We start from the raw sequence: 23,608 nt of genomic DNA on the forward strand, positions 1-23,608 counted from the left end.
TAGCTATTTAAGAAATTAATTGAATTAAATTTTGAATTTAATATTAAATATTTTTCTGATATAAATATGTTACTTTTCACTGTTTCAGTGTTCTCTGATTGAGAAATTATTAATTTTGGATGTCATTTTTCCATAACTTTGATTTAGTTACATACTAACAAATTGGCTATCAACTACAATTGTCTTGATTTGCACTTTCAATTCTAATTCTAATGATGAGAAATCTTTTTTTTTTTTTTTTTATGGATTAAGGGAAAGTGTTAAACATTAATTAAAAAAAAATCAAAGGGAGGGGACTAGAAATATATTTGGAAGAGAAGAAAGTAGTAAATTTGGGACCTATTTAAACAAGAAAATTGGTTCCAACAAATTGTTACAAACAATAAAGAAACCCCATTACTAAAAGTCCAAGTGTTGTCAGTGTCACAACTTAAAACCAAGAGGCAAACTTGTCCCCTCTTTATGGACCATTGACCTAAAAAAGCTAGCTTATATCTTAAATCTGAGACCACTCCTGGTATTCGAGGTCATGGCCATGCATGAGAAGATTGGATTGGTCCCTCATGAATTTTTGTTCTTCAATGTATACATATATGGAGGCACGCATCTGAGGGGAGAAAAATTCATCAGTCTTGGGTTTCTGCAAGATTCTGAGCTTTATTAATCGGTCTTTTTTGCAACAAAAAGTTCCATTCCTGAGAATATAGGTGCAGTGTTTTGTATTTTTAAACATTGGATTCTATGATTAACCGCATAATATAAGCAATAGGATACAAATGAGAAGTACAAGTAAAGATACCAAAAAAAAAGAGAAGGTGCTCAAGAAAGAATTAACAAAGAAATGGGGAGAGTGACTGTAATGATGGTGATTTGAGAGCGGTTGGAAGCGGTGGGACAGAGACCCCTTTCCTCGCTTCTCACTCTTTCCCTTGCTTTTTGCTTCTGGTCATCTCCTTTGCCTTTTGAAGAATCTTTGAATCTTTTATCCATCTCTCAAAGAAAAAAAAAAATACTAAAGTGTATATATGCCATCTTATATGCTAATGATTTTTTTAATTTCTACAAATATTTTGAAGTAAGAGTAAATGGGAAATGAGGCAAGGATAGACAACATGCATTCACACAAAAAAAAAAGGGGTTTTTTACTCAATGAGAAACATAGCATCATTAGCCCTCAAACATGCACATGTTACAGCAGCATACGAGTTATGATAACAATCATTAAAGACAATGAAGTGAATTGAATTGAAGTTGACCGAAGCCCCTTAACTTAGGCTACATATAATGGTCTTACGTTTGTCTGGCTTTTCAATAATGCACTCCGCTAAGCTAAAGATGGATTTTGGCCGATGGAAGCCTGCAGTTTGAAAACAAATATTCGTAATCAAAATTCCACTCAAAGACTGGAATTTATAGAATAAGAAAGGATCACCAGCAAGCCATTTTTATAAAGTTAAATAAAGTTCAATATCAAATGTATAACAAAAAAAAATTTTGAAAGGTGGGATTGAATTCGAGGCAGCCTAGGAGACATGATATCTAGAATCAAATTGTTCTCAACATGCTACAGGACCTACCTATTGACTGGTCAGCTCCATGTACAAAACATGAAACGTAACAAATACCTCTTTATACTCAAATCTTTGCTTTTACGAATCACATAATAATTTTTTATTGGATATATCAAGATAATGGCATCCTATGCTGTGATTTACAGTTTTGCAAGGGTTTGCATGACTTGATTATCTTCAGATGAACTTTGTTCTCTCATGCCAATTTATCAAAGGAAAAAGCAAATTTTCTTTTGTGAGAGAAAGCGGAGATAGGAGAATATATAGCTAACGCATGCAAATAATTACAGTAAAAGCTCAGAGTTAGGAAACTTTTTCAAAATTACTTGTATTTTGAATTCTATCAACTAGGTATTATTACATTTTTAACTACTCACTGACTTTTACAGCCCATACAAATGTAAGACCGGAACTGAAAGCCATTGATCCTGTGGGTAAAAACAAACTACAGTCTTTTCATCTCCGAAAGACACCGAAACCAACGGCACCGACCAAAATACACCAATCAACTCGTCACATTTAACATTACAATAGGACTGGGCTTCCAAATGGATTATTGGCATGTGGTTGACCAACAGGGGCCATTTGGTTCACCGGAAATGCCCCGAACCCTGCATCACCAAATGGATTTGATGGGCTGATCATCAAATGTTGCTGTTGCAGTGGCTGCTGATATGGTTGGTAAGCACCAAAAGGATTGTTTTGTCGAGCCATTGCGGCCATTTGAACTGCTGTAGGGGGAGCAATGTTATTTGACATGACAAATGGATCTTGTAACTCAAATGGATATGGAGCTGTAGCTCCATATGCAGGCTGCTGAGAAGCTCTATATGCTGCTTCATCGTACAAACTGTTTAGAGTGAGTGAGTCCAACCCGCCAGCCTGAAAATTATTGGCAATAAAATTAATTAGATAGTTAAACATAGTTTGCCAGGGGCACAGAGAGTCCTCGATGTATTTTCACTCAGACATTTATATCTCTCTTTCAGTTGCCGTACTGAATGATAAATGAAAATCTAATCTGAATTATGCTGGAAGAAATAAAGATACTTTCTAGTAAACTTGAACAAAGAAGTAAAACCAGAACTAAGAAACCCTAATTCCAAAATGAATAAGTGAATTATTATTAAGGCTTGGTTTCCCAAAATTAAAAATAAAAAAGTGAGCAGGTCTCTATTTTGTACAAATACACATATTTATATAACTTGGTAAGATTTCAACCAATCCCCACCTTCAATCATCCCAAATCTTAGCCAGTATATTCTCATATTTCCCAGACAACAAAAATACATAAGAACAGAATAAGTGAAAGCACAAAAAGGGCATACCAAATGCCTTTCAGTAGCTGCAGAAATATCAGTACTTGGTGTGGTGACAAGGGCAAGTTCCCATCCAGTAGGATCAAAATCTTTTGGTTGACCAGCATTGGAATTAAGTGTTGAAGCGGTACCTGCAAAATAAAATATTACACCTTCTTAGCTAATTGTGGCAACACCAAAGATCAGAAATAATAGCCATCAAATAAGGGGGAAAAAATAAAGAAAGAATAAGAAACATAGTTTACCAGAATCAATTGGTACTATGGCTAAAGCTAAAGCATTACTTTCCTCAATTGCCGAGGCATCAGGTGCAGAATAATTCAATCCCTGAACCCATCAAAATGCAATCAACAAAAGTGTGAAACAGACAAATAGGAAGCATTATGAAACTCCAAAGGAAACATTACAAGTAAGTCTCCAGTGTCCATGTTGGTCTGAGGTGGGGGAGGGGGAGGAGGAGCAGTCTCAACACTGGAAACTGCAACATCATCAGCAGGTGCAGATAGCTCAGGTTCATCATTGGATAATTTAGTATCTTCAGAAAGACCTTCCTCAGGTCTGTATGTTAATTGAAGCTGTATACAATGACACCATTAGTTCTATAGCATATATCAGTGCAAAAAAAATGCTGGACTCCAAGGCAATTCGAGAATTATTAGTTAAACACAAAAAGAGAGTGAAGAGGGGGGAAAAAGTTTCAAAGATCTTCCATTTTATGGATTCTAATATTGGGAAACAAGTTGTATATATATCAACTTTTGCCATTACATTTGCAACTAATCATGTTTTCTCTCAGCATTTCATCTAAGCTTATATTTGATTTGAGCTTCATCTTGTTTTGATACTACACTTTATAGCATCATTATCAACTTTTGTTTCAGATTAGAAAGCCATCTTAAGCACCCTTATCATATTTTGCACAGTTTATTTTAGTTCTATCCTCTCATAAGTACAAGCATTTCTTTTCCTATATAACCACTCATTTGCCTCTGCATTCTCACGGCAGAGATGCATTTTGAACTTTTTCACACAACCACGAATTAACCGATTAAAGTACAGCTGATCTAGACAATTTTCTCTCAACTCAGCTACAATCCTCTTATCATAAAACAATACCAACAATTCTCTTTTTCAATCTTCCAGATTTTATTCCACAAGATATTTTCATTTTCACCTATCTATTATGGATAATGAACTTCCACTATCAAAAGGTCACCTTTCTGCAGTCAGTGTCATAGTTTTCAAAGTAACATAGTATGTGTGCCTAGTCTGAGAATCAGTTTGCAGTCATAATTATGCATTGGAGATTTTGTAGCTTCTCAAATTAGCTGTTTCATATTCATTATGACAACAAAAATAGAAAGCAGTTCTTATATATGGAAAAAAAATCACCATAACTCAAAGACCACTCTGTTCTATATAACCATATATATATGTGTGTGTGTGTGCACGTGTGTGTTATCTGGAGTATAGTAAAAAGAGTACTAACCAACGGTTCTGTTGGAACAGAAACCACACGTGGTGCCTCTGTAATGTACTCTTCCATGGTAGCAAGAAAAGATTGTGGTGGCTGGAAGAAGGTTAGTGATCAATTAACATCAAAATGATTGAACACAAAATTCACAAAAGAGACTACTCAAAGAACAAATCAACTCCACAGAACCCATACCTCCCTGAGAGCAGGAAACTGGAAGTTCCTAAAAAATTCCAATCCTTTGCAAACTTCATAGAAATCAGAAAGGCTATTAGCCTGCATCATAAACATTAAATACATTTTACTAAGCCACCATTGCATTTAACTGACACTGAGACATCAAACCAGCCACAATTACAAACTAGGTGAGAAGGTAATCCAATAATCATAAAAGCAATTAATCAGATAAACATTTGACAAAATGTAATTGAAAAAAATTATATCTTCACCTGCTGACCAGCACGCTTATATACATCAAGAGCTTTGACAGCTTCATGTCTTGGCATCTCAAAAAACTGCAATAAAATCACAGCTTGAGCAGACATTTTGAAAAAGAAAAAAGAAAAGCATCTGCCTCGAACTAGGAAATTCTTCTATAAACAATAAAAAACCAGGTTACCTTGTCCACAATATTGATAATTCCACCATTAACAGCACAATATACTTTGAAGCTCTCCTTCAATACCTGAAAATTGCAATATTGTGAGGTTGAAATAATTTCGAATATAAAGTGCTGCCATTGTTACTTATTCTTATGGGGAGGTAAAGGGATTCTTAGGAGAAAGTATAAAAATACATTTCCCACATGTTCTTTTTAAGAAACACAGAAAAAACTCTCATATAATTTGGGAGATGCAGATGCAAAATGGGGTTTCAAAATCTTTTCTTAAATCTATAATTGTGAACATAAACCGAAGACACTCAAAGAAAAGAATATATCATAACCAATCAAATAGTTTTTTAAAAATTAAGAGATACTGCAATCTATGTCTTCTATTAACATCAGTGCTTGATAGGTATTTCACATGCAAGAAGCATAACTTCTAACATCAATCATGTGATAGGAAATTTATAAATTTGTGCTGTTTATCAATAACTACAAACTTCCTCCCCCTGCTCGTTAGTTGTTACTTATCAGTTGTCAGGGAAATAATTTTATGAACTTTGTACACCTTACACATGGAAAGTGAAAAACACTTTAATGACACATTTAAACTTTGAATTTAACAGAAGGAGAACCCAGACTCCGCTGGTAGAAAACTCAGAACAAGAACTTGGGACTAGATAAGAATTATATTGATGGTGCTAATTAATAACAAAATCACCACACCAGTTTGATAAATTTGCAAAGAAGTGCTTGACAGATACATTTTGGGATGCCTAGGTAGAATATGATTCAACTCTTCATGAGACACTCAAACAATGAATTTAACCAAAGGAAAACATCCAGACACCTGTAGTGATACATTTGAAATAAGATTTCAGGACCAGATAAGATGAAACAAATACATAACGAAGAAAGAGATAGAAAATATACCAGAGCTAAAGCATACTGTATAACATAGTTGCCGACAGCAGCACCTTCTGGCTGCAAAAAGAGCAGAGAAGTCTATTAACTTTCCAGATAGGGCGAAAAATATGAACAAATAACAGAATCTCAATATATTGAGGAAACAAAACTCAAATTCTACAAGATTAACATATAATAAAATACCCGGCAACCAATTAGACGATAAAGCAATTTCTGCAGAGCAGGCAATTGCTCCAACAATTCTTCGCTGCCCAACTCCCTGGTTCTGCTGTAATCCTGCCCATTAAAGAGAACAAATTTTGCAGCAGGCAATGAACCCACAAAGGGTAAAACCAAACACCTGTGTAATTCAAAAGAAAAAATATTCTAACAAGAATGATACATTATCCTGCCCCTGGGCAGGTCTTGGGAGACGCTCAGCTTCAATGTCGTACTTCAGAATCCTAAAGCATTCGAGTCTTTCTTCCAAAAACAATGCATATGTACGTACCCAGGCAGAGCAATCCCATGCTGAAGGGCATACACAAAAAAGGGGAGGAGGGAGTAAGCAAATCTATTGGAAGTTATTACTGGTGACCAGAAGACACATATAGAAGCACATACACATGTATGCATACACAAGCAAGTAGAGAGAGAGAGAGATTAAAAGCTCACCAATAGGGCTAGAATCATCCTTGAAATTAGAAAGTTGGAGAATGCGTGCTCTTTGTGAGAAGTTTAAAAGTTCTTCTCTGAAAGTAGGATCACCCTCCCTCAATGCCCTATGGATTACTATGAGTGTTTTCAATGCAACCTATTGAATAATATAAAAGGAAAAATTACAATATAAGTCAGTTTACCTATATCAAAACAAGGGCTAGACACTGACAAAGTGTAAAACATCAATGCAACTTATTTTGTCAATTCATAATTGGTAATTATGTGCACAGAAAGACTTGAGCAATTCAAGAACCATAAACATGCATTCTTGTCTGTTTAACAACTTTTCAGCATGAACCACTGCAGTAACACCCTCCCTCTGCTTATCTCTTCGCTCTCTCTCTCTCTCTCTCTCTCCAATGAATTAAGCAGGGAAAATGATCAGAAGCAGCCTTATGAAAATCAAGAAAAGGAATCATCAGAAGCAGCCATATGAAAATCAACGTCTAGCCAAAAGTATCGTACAAAGAAAAGGTGAGCAACAGTCTAGAAAACAAAACATGAAGGAAAAAAATGGAAATTTAGAAAATTGGATGAAATGTAATACATTCATGCACAGGCAAAAGTTCAAGCGAATAGCAAGGGTGTGAAGGAAACAAAACAAGAAGGTTAAAATGTCAAATTGCATGAAAGAACAATTATTATCAGGAAGTTTCCATTTTGTTTTACACCCCTTCATTATTCACAAGCAAAACATAAAAAGAAGAAAAGCTAGAAAAGCTCATCAGGCAGACAATTTAAAGCAGAATCTCCATCTTCATTGAATTGCAAGGTTGAAAACATAGAGGAGAAGAGAACCGTTTATCAGGTGAGGATGCTCCAACCAGCCTACACATAAAGTCTCTAAAGCATTGGACCACAGAAGTGTGATTATTAAATTCTAAAGCAATGCAGACTTCAATAATGCTAGCAACTCCAAATCAGTAGTCGCAGCATGCAAATACTGTCTTTGAGGCTTCAGCCAGTAAACCGAGAACAAACAACACATAGAGCTCTTTGTTCTCCAGCAAGCCATCAATTGGATTTTTTAAAAAAAATAGATTTTGCAATTTGCTACACAGTTCCATCCCACAATTCATACCATAGCCCTAGTTTTAAATATCAAAATTAGACAACACGTTTCAGGGAAATTAGCAGCTAAATAAGAAATTTGAACAAGTTTAACTGTTGAGAATGTGCACAGCCAACAAGGTTCTAAGGGGTGAAATCATTTTTATGATATTTAGAAAATCCTATGTTTGAAATGGTTTGAGGGCATGCTAATACTCATCCACCAAAAAACAGGGCTCATTCATCATATCAAAGCTGAGAATGAAAACATAACATAAAAAAATGACAATTCTAGTTGTAGTCCATATCATTTCAGTGTCCACAAACAACATTTGCAGACAGAAACTATTCCAAAGAACCAACCAACAATGCATACAGTAGTAGATTAACAAGTTCATGGCCCACAAAAACTTCTTACAGTTTTAGTCCAAAGGTATATAACTGAACTCTCGTACCACTACTTGGTATACATTTTGAACATTGCACTCTTCCACAAAAATTACAGCAAAACATTCCACATGATGCACAGTAGTACCTCCTATAATTTCATATTCACGTTAATATAACTGATGCTCGAAAATCTAACAAATAAACAAGCTGCAAAGTGATAAGAATCTAATTTAACTCTGGAAGCATTCATGTCAACCGCACATCAATCATACCAATAGGAAACCCACACTTAATTTTAAAACAAAAGCATACTCATCCGATTAATCATTTGTTTGAAATCAAATTAAAAACAGAAGTCCAATTAGTACGATTCCAATCATCATAAAAATCAGTAAATAATACCGTCCAATTACGAGTCTTGGCCAATCGGCGGGCAAGCGCATGAATGCAATAAGCAACATCTGCTCGAGGGCGAATTGCTGATGTGGCAACGAAGATTTCTACAAAAAAAAAAAACAACCCAAATCCTCACATATGCAATCCAGAAATCGAAAAAACCCCAGGAAATTAAATTAGATCTGTAAATTCACACTTAAAAATCCAAAAACAAACACCAAAGAAAAAAAGAACTCACTTCTAAGATGCCTTTCTTTTGGAGGACACTCGACGTGGTTTGTAGCTTTGACTATGGCCACATCCAAATCCTAATTATAAACATTTCACAAATAACAAATCAAATCCAATACAAAATTACATACTAAATATAGAAAAGAGATTTTTTTTTTCAAATGAAAAAATAAAAATTACCGCATAATCGCTGTTGACATGAGCGAGACCGACTTTGGTGGTATCTTTAAGGGCGCCATACGCTTTTCTCCATGTTTGAAGAGTCCCCATTTGTATCCTCTAACCGCTCAGATCGCTCAAAAAAAAAAATCTCCGCCCTCTTCTTCTTTCTCTCTTCGATTTTCTTTTCTTTTCCTTTCTTTTCTCTCTCTCTCTCTCTCTCTCTCTCTCTCTCTCTCTCTCAGAGAAAGCAACAGAGGAAAGAATCGATCAAAGGGGAGAGAAGAGAGAGAGAATGTCTCCAAAAGATGGGCGACAGCCCAACGCTGCTCGCTCTTGGTTGACGCTTCTCTGTAAACTGTAGACCCTTTTTTTTTAATTTCCAAAAATTAGAAATATTTTTGTCAAACTAATTTCTTTTTTTATTTTTTCAGGAAGAGAGGGCAGGGGTCAGGTGGATCTTTCGACGTGAGGTTGGCGGCTTTTTGGCGGCCCGCTTTGGTCATGCTGTCATTTTTATTATTTTTTTAATACGTTATAAATTAAATTAGGATTATTACAATGACAGCCATCTTTTAGTTTTATTCCAATTTTAAATAATAAAGTCTACCGCTTAAATCTAACGTTAAACAAGGGAAACAAATTGGTCAACGTTTTTTTAAATCTTTAAATTATATCGCATTTTTTTATTAATATTAATTCAAATTATATTACTTATTAATTTAAAAATCATAGATTTGAATTTTTTAAATGGGTAATATCTTTTTAAATGAATTAAATAAATAAAAATTAAAAATTATATTTTTTATCATTAGTATAACTTTTTTTAATATTGGACCAAATAAAATTGGGCGAATTTTTTATTTGCATATATTGTTTAAGTTAAGATTTTTTTTTTCATTTATATTTGGAGAGATTGATTCAATTTCAAGGGGTAGGAGAAGTTTGACTTTTTTTATTTGACTTTGACTATTAACTCAATACGATAGGTGGGTTATAGTATTTGCTTAGTTTGATTTTTATGGAAATAAAACTCGTTGAAAATTAGCATTTGAATATTTAGTTTAATAATTAGTACATATTTTTTAAAAAAATTCTTCTTATATTTATCATGATAAAATTGTTTTAATTACATGGTGTATTACAATTTGACCTTACCTAAATTTTTAATTTCATAAATAACAACTTATAAAGTATGAATTTCGAATTTCATATATTATTTATTGTGATTTGCTCATTTATTATTGGAAATGTTAATTTTATCCATATTTAATAGAGAATCTGATTTTTTATCTGAATGAGAATGAAATTGGGTATTGCATTATGAGGATAGGGATGAGAATGAATATGATTTTAAATTTTTATTGGGTATGAGAATAAAGATAGATAATATAATACATATTCTATACCCATATCCTATATATATTTATATATATTTAGTAGATAAATTTTTTATTAAATAATATAAATTATTATTTTAAATTAATTAAAATTAATATTTTTTAAATATATATAATAATATATATTTATAAAATATTATTAAAAGTCATATTTGATTCATAAGATTATTGATAGGATATGATAATAATTATTATAAATCATATTTGATTTGTATCTAAAGAGGGATAGAGATTGTAAGGAGGATTGATATTCTCTTGGTATAGGATGATTCAATCCTCCCCAAGTGAAAAAATTATTTTTAATTCATAGGATTAAACTTACATGTTTAGTTATATTCTTAAAAATTATATCAATAATTTAAATTATATAAACTTGAAGAAAGATAATTTTGACAAATAAATAAATTATTATATCATAATCCTTACATACATCAAATACAAAATAAGATGACATTATTTAATTTAATCTTATTTATAATATTATCTTATTTTATTGTGTACCAAACATGATCTAAATATACAAGATAAAAATAAAAAATCTAAAAAAAATAAATTTTGGTTTTTTTTTGTTCTAAGTTACAAGTATGAGGATTACCCCTACCCATTGAATACCCTATTGAATATGGATGAGGATAAATTTAAAATATTCATTGGATATGAATATGGGTACGATGAGTATACGGATGATATAATATAAAAATTCGGGCATGAAGATGAGGAATGCTTTACCCTCCCCATATTTTATCCATTGACATCCCTATATATCTTCGAGGGAATCTTGTATTAAAAATTTTTTTAATTAGCAAATAAAATGTCATTTTATTTAAAGGTAATATAAAATAATAAAAAAAAAACCTAAGAAAAATTGTCAATATGGAGTTTTTTTCCATTATTTTATGGAACTTGGAAGACCCAATCTGTTGAAATTATGCCAATTTGCTGTTGTAGCAGTTGTCTTCTAAAGAATTGTACAAATTTCAAACGTTTGAGTTGGATATTTTTGTTTGGCTAGTAGTTTGGTAGTTGGCAGATTTTGTATTCATATGCTTTTTAGTTGACAGTCTGTTAACATTACCATAAAGAACAAAGAACATGAGAGCTGAAAACAAAGTTGTTTGAAATTGAAAGTTTATCCAAAAATATTAGTCTAGTTGATAAAACAAAAAAAAAATTATCTTTCTTCATCCGTCAATTTATTATCTTAATATAAATGTATCATACTGATATAAAAAAAATACATATTTAAAATCAATCAGAACAAAAATAATTAATCCAAGCATAATCTAAAAATATTGTGATCGTCTTATAGAAATACATGATTTCATTATTCATTCTATTTATGTTCTTGAGCTATAAGCCTATAACACATTTTCATCAACCTCTCTTAGGATGTGAATTCTTGTAAAATTAAAATTCGATTTTCGGCACTTGTAATTTTTTTTTTGTTAGGCTTTAACACCGTTTTGTAAAAAAAAAAAAAAAGTGCATGCAAGTGAAGAACTCTTTTTTCTATTATAATATTACAATTGAAGAACTCAATATCAATAAATGAGCATGAAGCAAATAATTAAAAACTGCTGTGTGGAAAGTGAATCATGCACATGAAATGTAGCTTTGATGAGTTGTTCTTTAACTTTTTAAAATTAGGTAGAGAAAATGCTAAAATATTAAATTCTATTGATAGTTGTATTGGAAATTTGGGATCAAAACTTGTTTTCCTTGGAGATTGAAGAATTATGGAAAAGGAAAAAGATTATGCCACTCCGGAATAGAGGAGAAAAAAATAAAAAGAGAAAAGATTAACCGGCTCTTTTTTTTTTTTACCCATTCGATTTCTATGGATTTATCAGAAAAAATAACTGATTTTTTTTATGCATTTATCTATATTTTTTACAAAATTTATGTTTCTTTAGTTTTAATGTCAAAAAGTAATAAAATAAACCATGAAATATAATTTTAAATAAATAAATATAAGAATATTAAGTGCTCACAAAAAAGAAAAAGAACATATATATTTTGGTATTGAAAGGTGAAATTTCAGAGGAAACATTGATCATTTCAATGCAGTCTAATTCTAGGGAAATCATTTCGCTTTGATGCAATTTTAGCTTTTGAAAGCCATAAAGTTACTTTTAGACCAAACTAAATCATCAAGATCATGACTTACATTGAAAGAAAAGAGTAATACCGGAAACTAGTGGGGGGGGGGGGGGGGGGGGGGGGAGGTGGGGGGAGTGAAAGGAAAAAAATACTCAAGATTAAATAAAAAAAATATTTTTATTTTTTTTGTAAAAAAATTATCTAGACGAGTCTGAATCATACCATTTAATAATTTGAAAGGATATGGACAAAATTTGAAGCATAAATTATCAAACTGAGTTAATCTTGAGTAAGTATATAAAGTATTGATATCATGTTTAGATATGATTCATAAACATTTTTACCTTAATATTTAGACTTCTCAAAATGTTCTCGTTTATATTTAATTAAATAAAAACCTTTCTACTGTTAATTTTCTTCTGCTATGAAATTGTCTAAAAGTTTCCTTTCCATTGATTGCTTGATGAGTTTGTTAATCGCCACTTACAGGTTTTAGTCTCTCAAATTTTGCAGTTCCTTACACTTGGGTTTCTGGAATTTGTCTCACATGGAAATTTCAGTTTCAATCTCCCAAAGATCACACTCGTTTGTTAATAAATATATGTTACAAAGTTCAGTGCAACAGCTGCAATCCAGCACTACAACAATAATACAAATTTCACATTGCCTCACTTAAGTTCGTTCTGACATTCTCCGGTTCTCCACCAAAGAATCCATTCTCCATAACCCAATCCTCAATCATAGCCTGAGAATTCAATGCCTGGTCAGCAGGCAAAAGATGTTCAGCCCCTATGACCACAACATTGGTCAAACTCTCCCATTTTTGCACATTCCCCGCAAGCTTGCGATTCACTCTCCAAATCTTTTTGTCAGCCATCAAGAACTTTGCAATTCCATCCCATTTCATTGTCTTCACCCATGCCTCATTTGGGACTACACCAATGTTTATATCATACAAGCCTTGGTACAACACCACCCTGGTCTTTTCCACCAAAAATTCCACCATGTACTTCACACTCTTCATCATCTCTTCATGCATTGCAGCTTTTACAACGCTACAGCAACCCTCAAATACCATTGATTCATCCACTCCTAACTTGTCTGGCAAGGCTTTTTCTTTGTGAAGTCATACAAAGTGGCCAATCCTGTCATGCTTTCAAACAAATGCATTGCCTTATTTCTAGCATTTGTTGCCTCACTCCAATTCCCCATCTTAACCAACTTAATTACCTCCCATTGTGCTTCCTATAGTTCATCTTTTTGCTTCTTATTGATCAAACCAGAATAATAAGCATTAACAGCATGAGCAGCAACCTGAGTTTCAGGTTCCGTGAACCCATCACCAATGGCAACACCTCTCAAATTCACTCTTTCTGAAGCTATCAATTGAGTATTGTGGCTCAAAATGTAATAGGATTTCTTGAGGCCCTGAAGCCATAATAAACCCTGTTCCAATAGGATTATCAAGAAAAATGAGACCAAATAAGCGATTCCAAGGACCTGAATTGGGCTCAAGAGACAAGTGTTCCACGTTTTGACTGTAAGAAGAAACAACGCGCTAGGGTCCAAGCTCGAAGAAATTGCCTGTCATGGAGGAGCAGCCAGGGCCACCTTGGAGCCAAATGAGAAGTGGGTTATTGGAAAGGGGTGAAGTGAGGGTTTAGGCCTCATAGAAAGTGTAGAAAATGGCAGAATAGGAGGCAGGATTCACTGGGAGGTAGCCAGATTTAGCAGGGAGGGCTTGTTCGGTGAAGAGAGGAGTTGAAGTAGTAAGATGGAGGAAGACGAAGAGGAAAAATAAGCGAGTTTTTGTTGTTGACTCTTCTCCCATTATTGTTAGAAATGCTTGCAAATGGCTTGTAACTTTTGTGATGACAATATAACAGAAATTTGTTGATTGTTTTTTTGACTAATGGTAGGCATCATGCGTTTTTTTATATTACAAATCTTTTATCTACACTATATACTTTACGTAAAACTGACTGAGGATTGATTAAAAATTATATAAAATTATTATAAAAATTTTTAAAATACAGATGTGTATGTATTTTCACTTAAATTGCATAATTAATTGAATTAAATCTTCAGTAGCAATTGAGTTAAATCTCTGGGTTTGTCTTTTATGTATTCCTATTCCGGTTTGAATTGGTAATTAATCCTGACTCTATATATATAAACCATAATAAGCATTTTGTTTCTCGTCTTAACACATAAATTACAGGGTTCAATTACCAGCTCCCTCCCAGATTTGCTTTGCACCAATGGCTTCTTGCGATGAGTAAGGAAGAAAATCCTCTCGGCAACCACAACCAACATCATCTTCACCGACGTCTCCAGGGCGTGAACTTAATTTGTCAGTCTTGCTTCATATTCTTACTTTGTTATCTCATGTTCATGCTGGAAAACCTTGTTCTTTTTCGTCCGAGATGTCCCAAGCCTGCCAATCGTTTTCTACACGTCATGAATCACGTTACCAACGCCGGAAGGAGAAGCAGAGGAAGATGACCAAGACTTCACTATCAACAAACGTGCAACCAAAGGAAGATAAACGCAATTGCTGTTACTATGTTTTAGTGTAATACAGGAAACGAGGGTTTTCTAGGTTTCTTGAGTTTAGTTCTTTTGGTTAATTTGGGTTTACGATTCATTAATTGTTAAAGAAAAAAAAAAGGAGTAACAATGCTATTTGTGCTAGTTTAGTTTCTTTAAAGCTTTATTTTGATTAAGCTAATACAATGATACCCTAATCCTAAATTTTGTTTTCGGTACAAAGAGGTCGGACACAAAAATATAAAATTAATATTTGAATCTTGAATTTTTTGAATGTCACATTTTAAGATAATTATATGAATTAATTGAATTAAACTTTAAATTCAATCTTAAAAATTTACTAAAATTATTATTAACATACAGGGCAAGTCTTGATTGCATTATAACAAGAAATCAACTACAAATTAATCAAGAAAAATATAGTATAAGGCAAATGCTACCAAAAGATCATGCAGCAAAAATGTCCGTTTTTTAGCAATTATCAAAATTCAGAAATACATAATCATATCACATCTAGATGTATTTATGGCAACTGAAACTAATGTCTTTACCTGGGGAGTCGTTATAAAACTCAAGGTCTACAACTGGCTTTAAGCTGGAAGGAAACACAGCCACTTACCAGGTACACAAATCAGAAGAAAAATATTTGGGAGGCTAGTATTGAATCTAGTTTCACATGATCAGGTCGTCAATCAGAGGTGTGCTGAATGGTAGCTTTATGACTCCGGAAGCCACTAGGAGAGAAAAGGTCCAAATTGGTAAGATCCATTGGAGAACAACCAACAGAATTCTCTTTCCTGCAGAACAATTTGCATACAAAAACCATTATGAGCCAATCAAAAGAAATGAAATTTAGAACTCCCCAAGGCGGCACTCTAAATGGTTATAAGTTATGGGATGGAACATCAACAACTCTCATTGTATAACCCAGGGCCTTATGAGAAGTTTAGAATACCATTTCATATCAGATAGAATAAAGTGGAGGAAGAGAACCATAACCATTAAATTCTTTGCTTTTTTTATTTTTTTCATTTTCTTCTTTCATCTGTTGTCTATGAACAAAGAAGGTGCTCTTTTCTGACTTTGGTGTGCTTTATCATGCCGAAAAATGCATTAGATGTGAAGTTGAAAATAACATAGTTAACATAGTAGGAGCTGAATCATATTGTTTCTACTGCCAAAACAATGGATTCTGAATCTCTACACAATGAAATACAAATAGAAGGGAGGAAATGCGCATTTGGTAAGATACTGAGATTGAGATTACTGAACTAAGGACTATAATCAAGAACATGGATAAAAGGTAAGAAACAATAATAACTACAAGTAGCAAATTTTGGATTTGATTCTTGATACAGGCATAAACTCAAGTACTATAAGTAGTACTTTTTGAACTTTATAGTTGCAGGGTAAAAGAAGTAAAGATAAAGGGAATATTTCTCTGTTCAGAATATATATAATAACATCTAAGTCAACTACAATAGGCTTTATTGAGTTCCTTGTTCATGGGAGTTCAATTTAGTCAACATTTTTAACAACCAAAATATTGCTGTTACATATGGTTCACATTGTTTCTAGTAGACATTAAATTTCTTGTCAAATCATTCATATTAATTAAACTTTCTTCCAAACAGAAAAGAGAGGAGAAATGATTAAGATAAGAAACTTATCTTTGTTAAGAAAATGGGGTCCAGTCCCATGTAAGTGGTTTTGGACCAAGTAAAGGCCATGGGCCTTGATCTTTTATTTTACACAGAGCCCTAGCTACTTAATAAAAAAGAGGTGGGGTTGTTTTGTGTGTGTGTCGACAACCAAGCAGAGAAAGAAGAAAAGCCAGGAAAAGCAGAGAGAGAAAAAGGAGAAGGGAGAGTTGGTTGAACGGAAGTCGATCCGTGGTCCGATTGAGTTGGAACCTTGTCAGGAGGTTTATGATTCAGAGTTTGACATTCTGAACGGTGAAGATCGGGTTTGAAGCTCTCTAGGAACAAATCCAGGGTGTATTTGTTGAGTCACTTATTTGGTGAGATTTCTCCAATTGTTTCTCTAGTTGTTGATTAGCTCTAGTTTTAGCTAGAGAAGAACTTTGTATAACTATTATTTGATAGTGAAGATTTTTCTGGCGGCCCGTGGTTTTTTTCCCTCTACACTGGAGGGTTTTCCACGTAAATCTTGGTGTGCTTTATTTTTCTGCGCATTTGATTATTGATTGTTGTCTATTGCTTCTGTATTGTTGTGATTATTGCTTCAGGCGCAACAAGTGGTATTAGAGCGAGGGTTATTTTGAGACATCGATACAGAAGCAACCCAGGATAGAAGTAAATTCTGTTTGAGATCATGGACGGTGATACAGGTTCCATGATAAAATTGACAGCATCGAATTATTCAATTTGGAAGCCTATGATGGAGGATCATCTATACTGTAAAGATTTGTATGAGCCAGTATTGGGTGATTCGGCTAAACCAGCAGATATGAAAGATGAAAGCTGGAAGAAGCTAGGTAGAAAGACGCTGGCTACAATCAGAAAATGGGTTGATATCAGCGTGTTCCATCATGTAGCGCAGGAGTCAGATGCTCACATTGTTTGGGAAAAATTGGCAGCATTGTATGAGAGAAAAACAGGTATGAATAAAGTTATGCTTGTTAAAAAGATTGCAACTTTACAGTACAGGGATGGACGATCTGTTACAGAGCACTTGAGTGATTTTCAAGATATATTTAATCGGATGACTACTATGGAACTTAAGATGGATGATGAAATGAAGGCATTATTTCTTTTGGGTTCATTGCCAGACAGCTGGAATACTCTAGTTGTGACTGTTCTTAATTCAGCTCCTGATTATAAGGTGACATTGGAGATGGTAAAGGACAGTATGCTTAATGAAGAAGCGAGGCGAAAAGATGTAGACCCTGGGAATCAAGCTTTGGTCACAGAGAACAGGGGTAGAAACATCGACAGAGGTCAGGACTCAAAAGGCCGTGGTAAGTCTAAACATAGATCCAAGTCTAGAGGTAAAGTGAAGTGTTTCCATTGTGGTAAGGCGGGTCATATAAAACGAAACTGTAGAATCTTAAAGCAAGAGCGAAAAGATGAGAAAGGCAAGAGTTCAGATGATGGCAATGTTGCAGCAGTGAATTCAGATAGTGATTCAGTTACTTTGATTTGTACACATGGTGATTGTAATCATGTTAGTGATCCCGGCATTGAGTGGATAGTTGACACAGGAGCGGCATATCATTGTGTTCCTAAGAGAGAGTTGTTTACAACTTACAAAGCAGGAGACTTTGGTTGTACCAAGATGGGAAACAAGAGTGTGTCGCAGATTGTTGGGATTGGTGATATTGTTGTACAAACTAGTACAGGCTGCATGTTGACTTTGAGAGATGTCAGACACATTCCAGATATGAGAATGAACTTGCTTGCTATTAATGTCCTTGATAAGGAGGGATATGAAAGCCGACAAAAGAATGGACAGTGGAAGCTTCTCAAAGGATCTATGGTAGTTGCAAGGGGAAAATTATGCTGCACAATGTATAAGACATGGATGCAATTGAACGGTAACCAGGTAAATATCGTTGAAAATGATGCTTCAGCAAACTTGTGGCACAGGAGGCTGGCACACATGAGTGAAAAAGGGTTACAGGTTTTGGCAAGGCACTCTCTCATTCCCTTGACCAAAGGTATGTCTCTTGATTCATGTGATTATTGTTTGTTTGGTAAGCATCATAGAGTTTCTTTTCGTAAAAGTTCTCAGAGAAAAGAAAATAGATTGGAATTAATTTATTCTGATGTATGTGGTCCCATTGAGGTTGAGTCATTAGGTGGTAGCAGATATTTTGTTACTTTTATTGATGATGCTTCACGTAAAACTTGGGTGTATATGTTGAAATATAAAAGTCAGGTACTGCAGTATTTTCAAAAATTTCATGCCATGGTTGAAAGGATGACAGGGTTACCCTTAAAGTGTATTCGAACTGATAATGGTGGGGAATACACATCTAAAAGCTTTGAAGAGTATTGCTCAAAGCATGGGATCAGGCATGAGAGGACAGAACCTGAAACACCGCAGCATAATGGTATAGCTGAAAGAATGAATCGCACCATTGTGGAAAAAGTCAGATGTATGTTGAGGATGGCAAAATTACCAAAGCCATTCTGGGGTGAAGCAGTCAACACAGCTTGTTATTTACTTAACAGGTCACCATCAGTTCCTTTGGGCTTTGACATTCCAGAAAGAGTGTGGACAGGAAAAGATGCTTCATACTCTCACTTAAAAGTTTTTGGGTGTAAAGCATTCATGCATGTACCAAAAGAGCAGAGGTCAAAGCTTGATAGTAAAGCTACACAGTGTGTGTTTGTAGGATATGGTGATGAGGAATTTGGCTACAGGGTATGGGATCCAGTAAAGAGAAAGACAGTCAGAAGCAGAGATGTGGTCTTTCATGAAAAAGAAACCATAGCAGACCTTGAGAAAAATGAGAAGACTACACGAGTTACTGTTGAGTGTGATGTTTCAACACCGACAGTGATTTCACAGGAAAGAGCCACAGATGGTGAAAATGAGCCAGAAACAGAATTTGGGGATATGAATGAGCCAGCCATAGTTGGTGATGAGCCAGATGCTATTAGTTTTGAGCAGGGGGAGCAATCCTCTCTACCTGAGAGTGTTGAGCAGGGGGAGCTACCTTCAGCATCAAGTGATGTAGAGTCTCAGCTCAGGAGATCTACTAGAAAGCGCAGGCCATCTACCAGGTATCCAAGTTCAGATTTTATTTTAGTTACCAGTGAAGGGGAGCCAGAAAGCTTTCAAGATGTGCAGGCTACTCCGGATAGAGAGCACTGGTTAAAAGCAATGAAAGAAGAGATGGAGTCATTGCGAAAGAATGGTACTTATGATCTTGTTAAACTTCCAACAGGGAAGAGGCCATTAAAGAATAAATGGGTGTTCAAGTTGAAAAAGGATGGTGACAAACTAGTGAGGTACAAAGCTCGATTGGTAGTAAAAGGTTTTTCTCAGAAACCAGGCATCGATTTTGATGAGATTTTTGCTCCAGTTGTAAAAATGAGTTCTATTCGAGTGGTACTGGGATTGGCAGCTAGTTTGAATCTTGAGCTTGAGCAACTTGATGTTAAAACTGCATTTTTGCATGGTGATTTGCAGGAGGACATTTATATGAATCAGCCTGAGGGTTTTGAAGTGAAAGGGAAAGAGCACTTAGTTTGCAAATTGAAGAAAAGCTTGTATGGCTTGAAACAAGCTCCGCGACAGTGGTACAAGAAGTTTGATTCTTTTATGATGAGTCATAGCTATAAAAGAACAGCAGCAGATTCTTGTGTGTATATTAAACAATTCCCTAATGGTAACTTCATTATCCTATTATTATATGTTGATGATATGTTGATTGTAGGACAAGATGCTAGTATGGTTTGCAGGTTGAAAGAACAATTGTCTAAGTCCTTTGATATGAAGGATTTAGGTCCAGCAAAGCAGATTCTTGGTATGGACATTATCCGAGATAGGAGAGCTGGAAAGCTGTGGTTGTCACAGGAAAAGTATGTTGAACGAGTGCTTGGTAGATTCAACATGCAACATGCTAAATCAGTTAGCAGTTCACTTGCCAACCATTTTCATCTAAGTAAGAAATCTTGTCCAGTGTCTAAGGAAGAGCAACTAGCTATGTCTAGTATTCCTTATTCTTCTGCAGTCGGTTCTTTAATGTATCTTATGGTTTGTACAAGGCCTGACATTGCTCATGCAGTTGGTGTAGTGAGCAGATTTCTTTCTAATCCAGGGAAGGTTCACTGGGAAGCAGTAAAATGGATTTTTAGATATTTGAGGGGTACCTCAAAAATGTGTTTGACTTATGGAGTTTCACAACCAATTCTAGAAGGGTTTACTGATGCTGACATGGCAGGCGATCTTGATGGTAGGAAATCTACTTCAGGGTATTTGTTCACTTTTGCAGGAGGAGCTGTATCTTGGCAGTCTAAGTTACAGAAGTGTGTTGCTTTGTCAACTACAGAAGCTGAGTATATTGCAGCAACTGAAGCATGTAAAGAAATGCTTTGGATGAAACGTTTTCTTTTTGAATTGGGGTTGAATCAGAAAGAGTATGTGGTATTTTGTGATAGCCAGAGTGCTTTAGATTTGAGTAAGAATACCATGTACCATGCTAGAACAAAGCACATTGATGTTAGATATCATTGGTTACGTTCAGTGATTGAAGAACAGCAGATGCTATTGAAGAAAGTCCATACTGATAAAAATGTGGCAGATATGTTGACTAAGATACTTCCCAGGGAAAAGCTTGAGCTTTGCAGTAACTTGGCCGGAATGAGTTCCCTGGCCAAGGTAAGTTCCAAATGAAATTGCTATGGTGATGAATCTCCTTCTAATGGGACTGGAGGGGGAGATTGTTAGGAAAATGGGGTCCAGTCCCATGTAAGTGGTTTTGGACCAAGTAAAGGCCATGGGCCTTGATCTTTTATTTTACACAGAGCCCTAGCTACTTAATAAAAAAAGAGGTGGGGTTGTTTTGTGTGTGTGTCGACAACCAAGCAGAGAAAGAAGAAAAGCCAGGAAAAGCAGAGAGAGAAAAAGGAGAAGGGAGAGTTGGTTGAACGGAAGTCGATCCGTGGTCCGATTGAGTTGGAACCTTGTCAGGAGGTTTATGATTCAGAGTTTGACATTCTGAACGGTGAAGATCGGGTTTGAAGCTCTCTAGGAACAAATCCAGGGTGTATTTGTTGAGTCACTTATTTGGTGAGATTTCTCCAATTGTTTCTCTAGTTGTTGATTAGCTCTAGTTTTAGCTAGAGAAGAACTTTGTATAACTATTATTTGATAGTGAAGATTTTTCTGGCGGCCCGTGGTTTTTTTCCCTCTACACTGGAGGGTTTTCCACGTAAATCTTGGTGTGCTTTATTTTTCTGCGCATTTGATTATTGTCTATTGCTTCTGTATTGTTGTGATTATTGCTTCAGGCGCAACAATCTTAATACTAGATTGCAATCCAAGCATATTTGTCAGTTGTGAAAGAAAGAGAAGCAAATTGAAGACAAAAATCAAATACCAGAGGAACGAAAGGTTGCTTCAGTACTGCTACCCATCCACTCTCCAGTCTCGCGGAGCTTCTTCTCAATTGCTCCTTCAAATTTACCACTAGTAATAGGCAAAAGCCCATCAAATATCGTCTTCCTCCTTTGCTCCAAATCACTGGCCATGTTTAACCAAAGAAAGTGGAATTACCAACACACATTTAGTCACAAACATGCAAATCCCATCTCAATCAAGCTTATTCTCAACTTCCCATAAAGAAAAAAAAAAAGAATGGAAAACGCAACAGCAAATTAAGGAAGAAATTGTGAAGAACCATCAACTATAACTAGTAAGAGGTTTACAATCAAACAAATGAGAAATTGTTAAAACAAAGAAAGAGAAGAAGGTATGCCTGGAGTCAGCGTCACGGAAGGAGCCTGCACCAATGGCACGTTCAATTTGGATGATGGAAGGAGGCTGCGGCTTTTGTTGGTGCAAACTTTGTCTCCTTCTTCTTGGACGTGTTCTAGTTTTGGGTTTAGGATTTGTTTTCATTTCTTGGGGACGAGAGGGGTTGTTGGTAAGAGAGGCAAAGGGAAGCGCAAAAGCTTTGGGCATGGAAATGGAAATATGAATAGAACTGCAGGATAAGCAAGCCATGCTTTTTGGAGTTCCCTGTTTCGTATTTTGGTTTTGTTAGTTTGCTCTTCTAACTGTCAAAGGATAACTTATGATGGGCTGGCCAGTGATCAACTAGAAATATCTTGAATAGATATTAAGGTACAACATTTGAAGCAGGAGGTACAAGACCTGAAAAATTATCCCAACCCATTGCAAGCCTATATTTTGTATATATCCAAAATACACCTTATAATAACATGTTGTCTTTGCTTAAATTATTTGGCAGAAATTCCAACTGATTTGGAGATCAGGAATTTGGGATAATGTTAACCAAAGCCAATCAAAATGTTAGTGGCAAAGTAAACAAGAGGCTGCTTATCCAACTAGCAGGAGTTCCGACAGACACAAATCAGCTAGATTGAACACATCATCAGATCACTGCTAAATGCCATCACCATAATGTAAATTCTTCATAATTGATTATCTTGATGACCCTTTTAGTGTCATATACGGTTTAAAAATATTCTTTGGTACTGCAGCAATCAGTTGATTTCTTTTGGACAAAATCTTATTACCATCAAGGGCTTCCACGAGATCTGAATGAGTTTTAATTCCAGAAGTAAATGGCAAGGATCCTTCACAAGGTAAAAATGCTATCTGAAACATCCCTTTGCCAAGCCTGAAGATTACAATTGGTAATTGATGAAATTATTACCATTAAAATTCAGAGCCTTTGGTTTCTTCCTTGTATCTTATAGCTCCTTGCTGGTTTAACACGTGAGTTTGTAAACATTTTGAACCATAACTTTACCGATTTCTCGATCCATTCTAATTCCATACTTGGAAAGTGATTGCAACGAAACTTTGTAAGCACACGTAAGGAAACAAACTTATGCTGAGAGTTGCATTACTTAGCAGTTTGCACCGAAAAGTAAAAACTGAAGCCGACCCCAATCTGAATGGAATCAGATGGTGGATTGGACGGCTTAGTTAAGTAAGGAGGCCCATAATCTGATTTGGGCGTTAAATTTTGAGTTTAGAGTACTGGAATTGGGCTGGCGAAACATACAAATCCTAAT

The 23,608-nt window shown here is 35.0% G+C and overlaps 2 protein-coding genes and 1 pseudogene across 6 annotated transcripts; all 3 read right to left on the reverse strand.

Annotated features, from left to right (window-relative positions):
• Nucleotides 1-1,874: 1,874 nt before the first annotated feature.
• LOC111282007 (putative clathrin assembly protein At2g01600) lies at nt 1,875-9,296 on the reverse strand. Its single transcript, XM_022869875.2, has 15 exons — nt 8,842-9,296; nt 8,669-8,738; nt 8,437-8,534; nt 6,550-6,688; nt 6,278-6,405; nt 6,079-6,171; nt 5,902-5,952; nt 4,984-5,049; nt 4,814-4,879; nt 4,560-4,640; nt 4,380-4,460; nt 3,298-3,465; nt 3,136-3,217; nt 2,900-3,021; nt 1,875-2,453 (listed from the first exon to the last, which is right to left on the reverse strand). The coding sequence occupies exons 1-15, from the start codon at nt 8,929-8,931 to the stop codon at nt 2,097-2,099; spliced, it is 1,692 nt and encodes a 563-aa protein (XP_022725610.1). The 5' UTR covers nt 8,932-9,296; the 3' UTR covers nt 1,875-2,096.
• A 3,584-nt stretch (nt 9,297-12,880) lies between these two features.
• Nucleotides 12,881-14,151, reverse strand: LOC111282472 (serine carboxypeptidase-like 50 pseudogene; annotated as a pseudogene).
• Nucleotides 14,152-14,309: 158 nt separating this feature from the next.
• Nucleotides 14,310-22,646, reverse strand: CRR3 (chlororespiratory reduction 3). Of its 5 annotated transcripts, none has more exons than XR_016342099.1 (4): nt 22,321-22,646; nt 21,943-22,085; nt 15,490-15,667; nt 14,310-14,757 (listed from the first exon to the last, which is right to left on the reverse strand). XR_016342099.1 is itself a non-coding variant. In XM_022870563.2 (3 exons), the coding sequence occupies exons 1-3, from the start codon at nt 22,566-22,568 to the stop codon at nt 15,543-15,545; spliced, it is 516 nt and encodes a 171-aa protein (XP_022726298.2). In that variant the 5' UTR covers nt 22,569-22,646; the 3' UTR covers nt 15,321-15,542. The 5 variants fall into 5 exon arrangements, 1 of the variants encoding a protein (XP_022726298.2); XR_016342101.1 differs by having other exon boundaries at nt 14,310-14,771; XR_016342100.1 differs by having other exon boundaries at nt 14,310-14,831.
• Nucleotides 22,647-23,608: the final 962 nt, after the last annotated feature.

This window comes from Durio zibethinus, chromosome 5, assembly GCF_047325235.1.
Source record: "Durio zibethinus cultivar Kanyao isolate XHJ-2024 chromosome 5, ASM4732523v1, whole genome shotgun sequence".
Lineage (NCBI taxonomy): Eukaryota > Viridiplantae > Streptophyta > Magnoliopsida > Malvales > Malvaceae > Durio > Durio zibethinus.